Source organism: Phoxinus phoxinus (assembly GCF_949152265.1).
Source record: "Phoxinus phoxinus genome assembly, chromosome: 13".
Lineage (NCBI taxonomy): Eukaryota > Metazoa > Chordata > Actinopteri > Cypriniformes > Leuciscidae > Phoxinus > Phoxinus phoxinus.
Window position 1 is genome coordinate 35,089,217 of NC_136888.1, and position 15,000 is coordinate 35,104,216.

Genomic DNA, 15,000 nt, shown 5'->3' on the forward strand with positions numbered 1-15,000 from the left:
CGCGATTACGCTGTAAAGGTCACGCTTCTGTGAAAAGTAAAACATTTCTGTCCTGACAAAAAAATTCTTTTAGGCTTTTTAATATTCCAACACCAGGATACACACACGAGATGGGCATTTAACCGATAAACTGACACAAAGACATGTGAATATGTGTGTATGGTCCTCCTTCCTCACATCTGTAAACACTGACTCGTCAAGCGTGACCTTTACAGCGTAACTGCGTATCACGTGACGTCACGAACGCGCATCACAGAACAGAGCAAGGCGAGCGCTTGTGCTTATAAAACTTAAACTTGTTTATTTATTGTTTGAAATAACGATGGTTTCGCTAGATAAGACCCGTATTCATCGTCTGGTGTCGTTTAAAGCCCGTTGAAGCGGCGCTGACACTGTCATCTGGACCTTGACCCGTTTGGGGCCCATTGACGTCCATTATATGGAGAAATGTGTTCATCAAAAACCTTCATTTCTTTTCCACTGAAGAAAGAAAGACATGGACATCTTGATGACATCGGGGTGAGGAAACTATCAGCAAAAGTTTTTTTTAAAGTAAACTAATCCTTTAAATCTGATAAAACTGAAGAGTTTTCCAGGAGCCTGCAGTACAGGTGGTGTAGATGTGCAGACGTGTGGTCAGACCTTGTGCACGTCGATGTCGTAGGTGAAGTCCATGACGGGCGAGATGTTCTGGGAGAAGAGCTGCGTGACCATGGTGCGGTAGGCCTTCCCGCTGACGTTGGCCATGGTGTGCTGGAGCACCTCGTGCAGCTCGGACTCCTCCATCTGAGGCGGAGGCAGGAGATCGCTCTTCAGCAGCTCCAGCGCCGTCGGCCGCAGCGCCGGGTCGTGCGTCAGCAGCCAGACGATCACCTGCGTACACTGGGTCACATGACGACTGAATCGGGGTGGGTACCGAACTCCGTACTTCTACTGGACCGACCGAAGTACACATAAGGGCCCTATTGTAACGATCTGAAACGCAAGTATCAAACGCGAAACGCAAGTAACTCTGTGGGCGGATCCCGGCGCAGTTGCTATTATACCGGCGGGATAAACGACTCTTGCGCTCGACGCAAATCTAAAATGTGTTGGTCTGAAGTCGCTTCATTACTCATAGCTGTGGTTTGGGCGTAACGTGAAATAAACCAATCAGAGCGTCCTCTCACATTCCCTTTAAGAGCCGGCGCGCTTGTTCCACGGCGGATCGCTATTATAACGGCGGATCGCTATTATAACGGCGGATCGCTATTATAACGGCGGATCGCTATTATAACGGCGGATCGCTATTATAACGGCGGATCGCTATTATAACGGCGGATCGCTATTATAACGGCGGATCGCTATTATAACGGCGGATTGCTATTATAACGGCGGATCGCTATTATAACGGCGGATCGCTATTATAACGGCGGATTGCTATTATAACGGCGGATTGCTATTATAACGGCGGATCGCTATTATAACGGCGGATCGCTATTATAACGGCGGATTGCTATTATAACGGCGGATCGCTATTATAACGGCGGATTGCTATTATAACGGCGGATCGCTATTATAACGGCGGATCGCTATTATAACGGCGGATTGCTATTATAACGGCGGATTGCTATTATAACGGCGGATTGCTATTATAACGGCGGATTGCTATTATAACGGCGGATCGCTATTATAACGGCGGATTGCTATTATAACGGTGGATCGCTATTATAACGGCGGATTGCTATTATAACGGCGGATTGCTATTATAACGGCGGATTGCTATTATAACGGCGGATTGCTATTATAACGGCGGATCGCTATTATAACGGCGGATCGCTATTATAACGGCGGATTGCTATTATAACGGCGGATCGCTATTATAACGGCGGATCGCTATTATAACGGCGGATCGCTATTATAACGGCGGATTGCTATTATAACGGCGGATTGCTATTATAACGGCGGATTGCTATTATAACGGCGGATTGCTATTATAACGGCGGATCGCTATTATAACGGCGGATCGCTATTATAACGGCGGATTGCTATTATAACGGCGGATTGCTATTATAACGGCGGATCGCTATTATAACGGCGGATTGCTATTATAACGGCGGATTGCTATTATAACGGCGGATCGCTATTATAACGGCGGATTGCTATTATAACGGCGGATCGCTATTATAACGGCGGATCGCTATTATAACGGCGGATCGCTATTATAACGGCGGATCGCTATTATAACGGCGGATCGCTATTATAACGGCGGATCGCTATTATAACGGCGGATCGCTATTATAACGGCGGATCGCTATTATAACGGCGGATCGCTATTATAACGGCGGATCGCTATTATAACGGCGGATCGCTATTATAACGGCGGGTTTGCCGGCGCACGTCAGGAGCGATTCACAGCCGAGGAGACCGACGTTCTCGTCAGGGCCGTAAAACACAGAGAAGTGACATTGGGGATGATGGAGAAACACACACACATTAGCTTCGGTTAAACAGGCGTATAATAATTTGGGTAAATGTGTAATCTAGATTTATGCCTATTTTTCACATCTTCACGGACACAACAATGATTTCTCTCGTGTGTTAATATGTTTCCTTGTAATAATGTATGATTTGCAAAAATGAAAACTGCTGCGTCTGTTTAGATGAGAGAATCAAAGTGTGTGTGTTGTTCACACGCTACATAATGGCCAAGCACTTTCCCTTAAAATAGCATCTGACTAACGCGCGGCGCCGCTGTCTTTAGACTGGGTTTCTCCTGGTCAGCGGCGGAGTTGTTTTCTGGAACTGCAGAATATCACCAGAGAACGTTTGCGCCGGAACACACTCCTCTTTACACTGAACCGCTTTCCCGAGCGCAAGTTCATTCCCTAATTTACCGCCGTGTGTCTGTGGAGGGAAGAGTCGCTGTGCGCGGGTGCAGAATAGGAATGATACATGCGTTGTGTACAAAGTCAATTGCGCTGGGTGCAAGATAGAGGCCTATGAGCACTGATTCACATTTGTGACCCTGGACCACACAACCAGTCTTTTTTTTTTATTGAGATGTATACATCATATAAAACTGAATAAATAATCTCTCCACTGATGTGTGGTGTGTTAGGATAGGACAATATTTGGTCGAGACACAACTATTGAAAATCTGGAATCTGAGGAGCAAAAAAATGTAAACATTGAGAAAATCTCCTTTAAAGTTGTGCATTTATGTTCACGATTGTGCTGCATTCACTCACAAAAATACATGTTTTATATATTTACGGTAGGACATTTACTAAATATCTTCATGAACATGATCTTAATATCCTCATGATTTTTGGCATAAAAGAAAAATGGATAATTTTGACCCATATAATGTATAGTTGCTATTGCCACAGATACACCCGTGCGGCTCCAGACTGGTGCTGTGCTCCAGGGTCACGTGTGAGGATATGTGAGGATATGTGAGGAAATGTGAAATGATGCGCACCTGCTTCCCGCTTTCATACTCAGAAAAGTCCTCTGGGAAATTAATCGACTCCTGCAGGACAAACGGGAAAGAACGAGTGATTATTATCAGTGTTGAAAACAGTTAATCTTTTAGTGATGCATTTTATTCTTCAGGATTCTTTGATGAACAGTAAGTTTTAAAAGAACAGCATTAATTTGAAATATAATTTTTTGTAACATTATAAATGTCTTTACTGTCACTTTTGATACAAGGATGAATGAATAAAATGAATGTGGTTGAATAAAAGTACTACTTTATTTTCTTTTTTAAAATCTTTCCACAAAAATATAAAGCAGCAAAACTGTTTTCAACATTAAAAACAATCAGGATCATGTGACACTGAAGACTGGAGTAATGATGATAAATTCAGCTTTGATCACAGGAATAAATTACACTTTACTATATATTCACATAGAGAACTGCAGATTTACATTATAATAATATTTCACTGTTTTTACTGTATTTTTTATCAAATAAATGCAGCTTTGATGAGCAGAAGAGACTCTTTTTTTTTGAATATTTAAAAAATCTTAATTATTCCAATTTGTACAGCATCATTAGAGAACTAGATTAAAAAGTTTGTCGAGACAAACTTTAAGTTGGCTTGAGAAAGCCGGACCAGGAAGTTTGAAGAAGTTTAAAGTAGTATGAAGTTTAAATTAGTTTAAAGTCCAACTTAATAAAACGTAAAAAAAAAAAAAAAAAAAAAGTCACTGAAATTTTAAAAAATCTATAAGTATATCTATATTTCACACACTAAACACTGAGTGTAATAAAGCCGCCAAGTTCCGAGTCTGAGAGTTTGCTGACTCACTTTCCTGAGTTGGCTGAGCACAAATATGCGTTCTGACGCGGTGGTCATGGGTCTGTAGGACATCTCGAACAGGATGATGCCCAGACTGAACAGATCCACTTTCTACAGACACACACACACACACACACACACACACACACCGTCAGCAATGAAACACGTCTGAATATCACATATTAATGGAGCACATGCCGGTTCTTCAATACCTGGTTGTACGTGGCTTTAGTGTTTCCCTGAACCTCCGGACCGACATAAAGAGCCGTGCCGACCATTCCAGTCATGTTATCTGGGAAACAGCAAAACTACAGTTATACACTCAAATATTTCACAATACACACTGAATATTAAAGGGCTTGGCGCTTCATTTTTTACCAAGTTGACAAACTTAGGAGTGCATTAAAAAACTTTAGCGGTGAAACAAAAATGTATCAAATAATGTGTTTTTCCTTAATAAAGGGATACAAGGAGACACTTACTAGAATTTATTAGAATTATGAATTCTTTTCATAATTACGTCCGGAATTTATTAGAAAAACTACACTTGGTTTTTAAATATTTCTGCTTTAAACTGTATGTATGTATGTATGTATGTATGTATGTATGCATATATGTATGTTTTCCTATGTAATGGTTAAATTAAATGTTAGTAATCAATAAGCACCTCTAATGAAATCATGAAACTTACATAATTTAACAACAATTTATTTAAAGTTTAACAAAAAACACTTTTAGGGCCCTATAAAATCTGTTATTAATATTATTATTATTATTATATTCAATTTTTTTTTTTTTTTCGGTTTACATTTTTCTGGACTACTTAATGGTCAAATAAATGTTAGTAATAAAAAATGTCTCATTAATTGAAATCATGAGTTTAAATTCCAATTTATTTCCCCAAAATTCCTGGATTCCATTTGAATGGTTTAATTAAATTTAAATAATCAAAATGCATGTCTAATCAATTGAATTCACAAAACTTTAACAACTTTTTACAATTAGTCACTATACATTTTTTTTTCAGAAAAGTGCTAAAAGAAAAGAAATTAAGAAATTCTGTGCTGTGTTTTAATTTTTCTGGATTTATGAACAGTTCCTACTACTGCCACTGGAAGGACTGCATTATGTGTGTTTTGGAGAACACATGATCCTGTGGTCAGTCTTCGCTCAGGTGTCTTTACCTGTTGGGTCTTGCTTCGGGACGAACCCTGAGCTGTTTTCCTCCACCTCCAGCTTACCTGCGGCCTGGAGCACACGAAGCACGTCACACTGAACTCTTTACAGAAGCGTTAGCCAATCAGAGAACAGTGCAGACTCATGAATAATGCATGCATGAATAACTGATATTGAAGATGGACAGTAAGGCATCAGTCTGAACATGCGGATGAACACGTGCACTGAACGCATGCAGTACCACATTAGCCGGGTGATCCGTGGCCAGCCCGAAGTCTCCGATCTTCACGTGATCCTGAGAGTCCAGGAAGATGTTGACCGGCTTCAGGTCTCGGTGGATCATTCCCTGTCAAACACACATTATATGAGTGTCATTATGACTCAGCGGACACAATCACACGATACACTCAGAAAAAATGTCATTTACTGTATAAACGCATTAATAAATCTTTATTAATAAATGAAAGATAGGGCTGTACACTTAATGAAATCACGATTTGAATGTAAAAACTGTAAAAAAAGACTTTTGATTACATTTCAAAAGATTAAATAAATTGTTAATGTTTTATGCCTTCATTTGATTACCACTGTTTATGATTTAAAAAATCTGGATTAAATCATAAAGAAATAAAAATAAAAACACACAACACAGAATTTGTGCAAGAGAAAAAATATTTCATAAGGTCCTATTATTGTAAAAAAAGAAAAATGATATATATATATATATATAATTATTAAGATGTAAAAGTATTATGAATTCAATTCAAACTATTTTCAAAGCCCTAAGTAATCTATTTTATTTTGTTTTCCAAATTCAGTTTTTCATTTATAATTTTTCTGGATTCCTTTTTTTCGTACATTTAAATTTCTTTGGACTCTGGATACATTAATTGTTAGAAATAAAAACACTTCTAATTTATTGAAATCATTAAACAATTTAACCATTTATATTTAAAAAAAATTGTAAAAAAATAAATAAAAAATATATATAAAAATAAGTTGTTACATTTTTATGAATTAATTAGACATTGTTTTTGTTTATTAAATTTAATTTCACCTTTAAAATGGAATCCAGAAAAATAAAAAGGAAAAAAATAAAACGAATGTGGGAAAAATAAAAATACATTTGAAAAAAAAATTAAACGCATTTCATAGGGCCTTAAAAAATGTATTAAACTTTTTAAAGAAATTGTTTAATCATTTCAATTAATTCACATTTTTTTATTACCGGTACTAACAGTTCATTTAACCATTAAATCTGAGTCCAAAAAAAAAAAAAAAATGGAAGAAAAAAAAAAAAAAAAAATTGTATACATTTCATGATTTCAATTAATTATAACTGCTTTTTCATTACTAACATAAAAAAAAAAAAAATGTAAATAAATAAAGCGTGACAGTGTTGGTGACGTTCACCTGCTCATGGATGTAAGAGAGGCCGTCCAGAATCTCCCTGAAGAGCCTCCAGAGGCGGCTGATGTCCTGATACAAGCCCTGATCGATCGTGTCCCGCAGCGTGCTCCTCTCACAGTACTCCATCTGAGGAGACACAACACCACAGGTGAGGCCAGGGGCCAGGGGTCAGGGGTCAGGGGGCACGGGGCAGGGGTCACGCACCTGTATGTACAGGTAATGCGCTATCAGCAGGGGTTTCTCCGAGTCCGAGCTCTCTGACGGATCCGCTGCTTTCCGACTGCTGGGATCCTGCGGAGAAACACAAGATAATACACTGATCATGTGATCAATATGATGTGGAACAACTGTATACAAGCATCATGTACAGGAATCCCATTTCTTCTCCATTACTCAATGTCATCGGGATGTTTCGATGGGAATAAAGATAAAAGCGTTACGGGATGACAGACTTCTTGATGCGTATAAATACAAATTGACTTGAAAAAAGTATTTGAACACTTAAAATGAATAAAAGTTTAAAAAATATATATATAATAATCAAAGCAAGTGCATTTATTGTAAAGAAACACCAAGTATTTAACTTAAAGAAGTTTGTTTCATTTAAAATAGTGTTAAATAATCTAGTGTTTGTGTGTATGGTTAACCCTTTAAAGCCCACTGTATCATATATTGTATTTTATGGGGATTTTATGGTAGTAAAATATAGATACGCTGTATTTATAAATCCATTTATTCACTTTTTGAGCACAGACCTGAACATTTAATTTCCAACTTAAACTGGTAAATCTTGAACGCTTTAAAGCACAGACTGAAGTTTGATCTCTTTTCAGAGACGACGCTTGGCAGATTATTGCTGAAGTGAAAAAATAAAAACTTATCAAGCGCCCTTTTTTTAATACACATGAAAATGCACATTTCAAAGTTAAATGGTTGTAATTCAAGAATGCTTTGGAATATAGATGTAAGATTGGTCTTGTTTTTAAAGACGACATTTGGCAGATATTTGTAGAAGTGAAATACATTAAGAAAGTTAAACAGAAAAAAAGTTATAGAAGTTTGAGTTTATGAAAATTTACAACGTACATTTTTTTATTATTAATATTTTATATCAAATATGTATTTTCAAAACCTGGAGGACTCTAAAAATGCAAATAAATCTAAGGCCAAGATCTGAACAAGTTGTGTTTCAAATGTTAGGTTGATATCTCAGAAGATAAGCGTTCAGTGAGATTTAGTTTGGGCGCAGTACCACACTTCTCCACTAGTGGACATTACTGCCCATATAAGGGCGCCTCCATCTCCATATGTGGTTTGAGTCTGAACCATTATTTTTACAATTTTCATACAATTTATGAAGTACACATCCTATTCAGAAGTAGTGTTGGAAGTTTGGCAGATTTTGAAATGAACTCAACCTCTAAGAAACACAGAAGATCACGTATGTGCATTATAGCTCACTGCACATCACTAATGCTGAATCTATTATTATTTTCTTTATATTTAAAACATTTGCAGACCTTTTTTTCTAAAAGAATTGAACGGATGCTATCTTATGAACTCTTGGCATGAAAACAAACTGAGGTTTCTACCATTCTTTCATGATTTTTCATGTTCATCACTATTTCAAAATAAAGGTCTGAACACGCCTCAGGAGTATGAACATATTCTTGCTGCAAATTGATAAATTACGACTCCTCTGTAATTTATTTTGAAAATCAGTCACCAAATATGTAAACTAGAGATTGTAAGCTTTCAAATGATATATAGTTTATCAAGATTGGTTTAGGTTTATTATAGGATATTACGGTTTTAAATATGTAATGGCTGGGAAAAATAAATCTAAACAAGTTGTGTTCAAAATGTAAGCGTAATATCTTCCAGTGAGATGTTGTTCGGCTGCAGTACCGAACGCTTCCACTAGAGGAAACTCGTCTCTCATTCATTTCCAGTGCGCTCATTATTGACCGCGAGCGGCATTTAACCTCTTCCAATCCGCTCCAGGATTCTTCTTTGCATTCTCATACCAAGTGTCAAAACCTTTACCAAGTTTCGTATCATTCCAAAAAAACAAACAAAAAAAAAACGTAAAATTTTTCGCCGAAACTACACAATATTTCTGCCTGTTACAATAGTGGCGGTGTCAGATTATGCGATAATAAATGAATGTGCACAGAGGGTTTGACTGACCTGCAGGAAACTGTCTCCGCTGACGTCAGCGTGATCAAAGATGACGTCGCTCTCAGAGTCGCTGTCCGGAGGCCTGTGTGTCGGGACAGAAGCGGGTCAGAAGCGCACACACACACACACTGTCAGTGCAGAACACACACGAGGGGCTCTCGCACCGCATAGTTCTAGCAGCGAGCCAGCAGAGCTAACGGACTCCTCTGGGAACCAGTCGCCAGCGGGAACTCTGAAGAGACGTGAGCTTGTTGTGGGACTTTTATTTTGAAGGCGCTGAGAACGCAAACACACAGCGCTCGCGTTCTCCGTGTTCATTAGTGTACGATCGGTCTGATGCGTTATTATATAGAACTGTGATACATAGAGAGTGGACGGTGATGAAGAGGTATTAGCGTGTGGCGTGTGTGTGAAGGTTGAGAGGTCCATCTATCACTGTTTACATGTGCGTAGAGTTCATTTCTGGAGTAAATATATAGCCTATAATCTGCTGTCTTTTTAAAATGGCGGGTTCCGGTGTTTAGCGTGCGTTCGGCCAATCAGAGAACACTAACGTCACTGTAGTTCCTATAGCGCTGGTTTACACCGACTGAAGTAAATTAGTTCCTCTAAAATGAGTTCCTAGAACTGAAGTCGTTCCTAGTTCCTGCGGTGCGAACACGCTAACAACCGGGAACTTCCGCCAATCGCTCTAGGAACTATGAAAAGCCCCTAAATGTTTCCCCTTAAAACTAATTTTTGATCCCCAAAATGACATATAAGTTTTTCCTTGAAAAAAAAATTCTTCATGCCTTAAAATAGCTTGAATTTGACTCTACAGCCTCATTTAGTATACGCGGTTCTATGAATATGCAAATGAGCCCCATCTCCACTCACTATATAGAAAGCTTAAGTCCCGCCCCTTCCGGTGCACCATGGGACCTTATTTCAAAATAATATTGTATGGTAGTCAATGGCGAGAGACATCAAATATCTTCAGTAAAGTTAGCGTCAGTAAAGTTAGCGTCAGTAAAGTTGCTTCAGTAAAGTTAGCGTCAGTAAAGTTAGCGTCAGTAAAGTTGCTTCAGTAAAGTTAGCGTCAATAAAGTTAGCGTCAGTAAAGTTAGCTTCAGTAAAGTTAGCTTCAGTAAAGTTAGCGTCAGTAAAGTTAGCGTCAGTAAAGTTGCTTCAGTAAGGTTAGCTTCAGTAAAGTTAGCTTCAGTAAGGTTAGCTTCAGTAAAGTTAGCTTCAGTAAAGTTGCTTCAGTAAAGTTAGCGTCAGTAAAGTTGCTTCAGTAAAGTTAGCGTCAGTAAAGTTAGCGTCAGTAAAGTTAGCGTCAGTAAAGTTAGCTTCAGTAAAGTTGCTTCAGTAAAGTTGCTTCAGTAAGGTTAGCTTCAGTAAAGTTAGCTTCAGTAAAGTTGCTTCAGTAAAGTTAGCTTCAGTAAAGTTGCTTCAGTAAAGTTAGCTTCAGTAAAGTTGCTTCAGTAAAGTTAGCTTCAGTAAAGTTGCTTCGAGTAAAGTTAGCTTCAGTAAAGTTAGCGTGCGTTCGGCCAATCAGAGAACACTAACGTCACTGTAGTTCCTATAGCGCTGGTTTACACCGACTGAAGTAAATTAGTTCCTCTAAAATGAGTTCCTAGAACTGAAGTCGTTCCTAGTTCCTGCGGTGCGAACACGCTAACAACCGGGAACTTCCGCCAATCGCTCTAGGAACTATGAAAAGCCCCTAAATGTTTCCCCTTAAAACTAATTTTTGATCCCCAAAATGACATATAAGTTTTTCCTTGAAAAAAAAATTCTTCATGCCTTAAAATAGCTTGAATTTGACTCTACAGCCTCATTTAGTATACGCGGTTCTATGAATATGCAAATGAGCCCCATCTCCACTCACTATATAGAAAGCTTAAGTCCCGCCCCTTCCGGTGCACCATGGGACCTTATTTCAAAATAATATTGTATGGTAGTCAATGGCGAGAGACATCAAATATCTTCAGTAAAGTTAGCGTCAGTAAAGTTAGCGTCAGTAAAGTTGCTTCAGTAAAGTTAGCGTCAGTAAAGTTAGCGTCAGTAAAGTTAGCGTCAGTAAAGTTAGCTTCAGTAAAGTTAGCTTCAGTAAAGTTGCTTCAGTAAAGTTAGCGTCAGTAAAGTTAGCTTCAGTAAAGTTAGCTTCAGTAAAGTTAGCTTCAGTAAAGTTAGCTTCAGTAAAGTTAGCGTCAGTAAAGTTAGCTTCAGTAAAGTTAGCTTCAGTAAAGTTAGCTTCAGTAAAGTTAGCTTCAGTAAAGTTGCTTCAGTAAAGTTAGCGTCAGTAAAGTTAGCGTCAGTAAAGTTAGCTTCAGTAAAGTTAGCGTCAGTAAAGTTAGCTTCAGTAAAGTTGCTTCAGTAAGGTTAGCTTCAGTAAAGTTAGCTTCAGTAAAGTTGCTTCAGTAAAGTTAGCGTCAGTAAAGTTAGCGTCAGTAAAGTTAGCGTCAGTAAAGTTAGCTTCAGTAAAGTTGCTTCAGTAAAGTTGCTTCAGTAAGGTTAGCTTCAGTAAAGTTAGCTTCAGTAAAGTTGCTTCAGTAAAGTTAGCTTCAGTAAAGTTAGCTTCAGTAAAGTTAGCTTCAGTAAAGTTAGCTTCAGTAAAGTTAGCGTCAGTAAAGTTGCTTCAGTAAAGTTAGCTTCAGTAAAGTTAGCTTCAGTAAAGTTGCTTCAGTAAAGTTAGCTTCAGTAAAGTTAGCTTCAGTAAAGTTAGCGTCAGTAAGGTTAGCGTCAGTAAAGTTAGCTTCAGTAAAGTTAGAGTTAGCTTCAGTAAAGTTAGCTTCAGTAAAGTTAGAGTTAGCTTCAGTAAAGTTAGCGTCACTAAAGTTAGAGTTAGCTTCAGTAAAGTTAGCTTCAGTAAAGTTAGAGTTAGCTTCAGTAAAGTTAGCGTCACTAAAGTTAGCTTCAGTAAAGTTAGCGTCAGTAAAGTTAGAGTTAGCTTCAGTAAAGTTAGCTTCATTCATTGAGTGAAAAGGTATGACGTCACATGTGCGTCTTTTGGGTTTGTAGTCTTTGTAATGACGTATTTTCACAGTCTTATACCTCAACAGTTTTACATCAAACTGCGACTTTATTGACTTTAAAATTTCTCTTTTAAATGGACAAACATCATATGTGTAATTCAGGGCACAATTCAAACGAGATCAAAACATTTGTTGTCTCTCGCCATTGACTACCATACAATATTTTTCCGAAATAAGGTCCCATGGTCCACCGGAAGGGGCGGGGCTTAAGCTCTCTATACCGCCAATAGCTCTAGGAACTATGAAAAGGTTCCTCTGGTGCGAAAGCCCCTATAATGATTGGACAGCAGAAATCTCACAGGAACGAGTGGCAGAACACGTCTTCTTCATCATCGTCATCGTCATCATCATCATCATCATCATCCTCGTCGGCGGCAGCGCTGCATTTAGCGCTGGTGGATCTCTCCAGCGACGTGCTCCACTCCACAGAGCTAGCGAGAGCCGGCGGCGGCGCCTCGTCCTCGATGTTGTCCATCAGACCCAGCTGGTTCCGGCGGGGCCGAGCCGCGGGCCGCGAGCGGGTCTCAGGGCTGGTCAACGCCTCAGAGTCGTCGCTGTTCGGCGCGTCCGCCCACGCCGTCTCGTGCCGCTCGATCCACGCGTTATAGTAGCGCACGATGTTCTCGTGGTTGAGGCGCGACAGCAGCGTGACCTCACCTTTGATCCGCCGGAACTGCTTGCTAGCCGGGTTCACCTGGATCCGCTTCACCGCGTAATAACAGCCGTCCAACTTATTCTGGACCTGAACCGGGGAAACACGGAGAAATATGAGCATTCATAAACCTGTCGTCGAATAAACACAAACTTTGAGTCTCACGGGTTTCCAACTAAATAAAACATTTGAAAGTAAAGAAATCCAGATATAAATATTAGCATTGCCATTTTTAGTATTCAGCAGTTATAGTATTACTTATAGTTTTTTTATTGTGCTGTACAATATATATAATTTTATATTTTTAGAGATATTTATAGTAAAAAAAACTGAGTAATTACAAAAAATTATACATGCATATACAAATATCATATATATATATGATGGATGGGCAACGATTAATCGCGATTAATCGCATCCACAATAAAAGTTTGAGTTTAAATAATATATGTGTGTGTACGGTGTATAATTATTTTATATATATAAAAAACAAGATTTTCTTAAATATATACATGCATGTGTGTGTATTTATACAAAATAATTATACACAGTACACACACATATATTATTTAAACACAAATTTTTATTGTGGATGCGATTAATCGCGATTAATCATTGGCCAAATATATATATTATAATATATTTCTTAAGTTTTAACATATATTTAACATATCAAATTAATCTAATAATAATAATTATATAAATTATTATTATATGTTAAAGATTTATAATATCGCAATTAAAATGTATTTTTACGTTCTATACAGATGTACACGACTAAAACAATCACGCCGATCAATCTTTACAAACTGAGCTATTCAAATCATCATCTGGTAACATGTCTGTAGTTTTTCATTTCACAATATACAGGTGGCACTGGGGAAATGAGAATATGGAGCAAAAGTTCATTTATTTCAGTAATTCAACTTAAAAGGAGAAACTAATATATTATATAGACTCATTACATGCAAAGTGAGATATTTCAAGACTTTATTTGTTATAATTGTGATGATTATGGCTTACAGCTTATGAAAACCTTTTCACAATATTACAATTTTGAATTTGGGGTTTTCATAAGCATCTGCATTAATGACAAATCTCTGTGTCTCCCAGAAAAAGTGTCACAAATAAAAGCGCACCTTGATGACAGCGCCGAACGCTCCCTTTCCCAGCATCTGCATCTCGGAGAACTCGCTGTAGTATCTGGAGAACTGCTTCTGCACCTCCGTACTGAAGGGGGCGCTGAGGAGCAGGCTGTGCGGGACGACCGTGGACGCGAAGTCAACGCCTGTGTCTGAGGGACAAAACATGGACGTTACCGAGGAGAGGAGCCATCACTGACTTGAGCTTAAAATGTAAATTATACTTCATTTTTCATTTTGATAATACGTTTTGTATTTTTTAATGCAAATGTAAAAAAAAAAAAATTACCTTTAAATTTACATTTACATTTACATTTATTCATTTAGCAGACGCTTTTATCCAAAGCGACTTACAAATGAGAAACAATAGAAGCAATTAAACTAGCAGTAGACCAACAGTATGTAAGTGCTATGACCCTTCACAGTACAATCCAACGTACAGTTTTTTTTTTTTTTTTTTTTTTTTTTTTTTTTGTTAGAATAGAGAAGAGTGTGTTAGTATTACTGGATTAAATGCTGCCGAAAAAGATATGTCTTCAGCAATTTCTTAAAAATGGGTATGGACTCAGCGGCTCTGGCTGAGTTAGGCAGATCATTCCACCAGTAGGGAACAGTCATGGTAAAGGTCCGAGAAAGAGATTTTCTGCCTCTTTGAGATGGCACCACAAGACGGCGCAAAATGACTAGATTTGATCAATAAATAATAAATAAATAGTAATTTAAGCACATTCCTCACATTCTTTAAAATAACTCACGCATAACTCTTTAATTCGGCTCTAAATATCTTACATACGTCTTTGACCTCGTGTGGAACAATAATAATATAAGATGATATTTCATAACTCTAGATGTGCTTATATCTCTATATGGAGCAGATGAGCTGTTCCTCTGGGTCCTAAAGTCAGTTCCTCCTCAGTGTGTGTTCAGACACACATGTACACATTATAAATATTTGGGTAAAGTTTTCGCATTTTTAGTTTGAATTTTGAGCATTTTTAGTGTTTTTTTTATGTGAACTGAAGCATTCCTCACATTCCATTCATTCCTAAAGGCTCAAATTGAGGGAAGAATTTGTTACTTTTTAAAATTTCAATCACAAAACTCTTCAAATCCATTCAATGCTTTTTTGTGTG

General features: G+C 38.0%; 1 protein-coding gene across 1 annotated transcript in view; it reads right to left on the minus strand.

The window, feature by feature from the left end:
• eif2ak4 (eukaryotic translation initiation factor 2 alpha kinase 4) overlaps window positions 1-15,000 on the minus strand; it is a 69,657-nt gene that overhangs the window by 40,878 nt on the left and 13,779 nt on the right. The window contains exons 11-21 of the mRNA XM_079634066.1: window positions 13,865-14,019; window positions 12,373-12,815; window positions 9,066-9,138; window positions 7,080-7,166; window positions 6,879-7,001; window positions 5,707-5,811; window positions 5,474-5,537; window positions 4,502-4,581; window positions 4,299-4,400; window positions 3,464-3,514; window positions 643-882 (exon numbers count right to left, since the gene is read on the minus strand). Coding sequence (XP_079490192.1) covers window positions 643-882; window positions 3,464-3,514; window positions 4,299-4,400; window positions 4,502-4,581; window positions 5,474-5,537; window positions 5,707-5,811; window positions 6,879-7,001; window positions 7,080-7,166; window positions 9,066-9,138; window positions 12,373-12,815; window positions 13,865-14,019 — 1,523 coding nt within the window. The remainder of the gene's footprint in view (window positions 1-642; window positions 883-3,463; window positions 3,515-4,298; window positions 4,401-4,501; window positions 4,582-5,473; window positions 5,538-5,706; window positions 5,812-6,878; window positions 7,002-7,079; window positions 7,167-9,065; window positions 9,139-12,372; window positions 12,816-13,864; window positions 14,020-15,000) is intronic.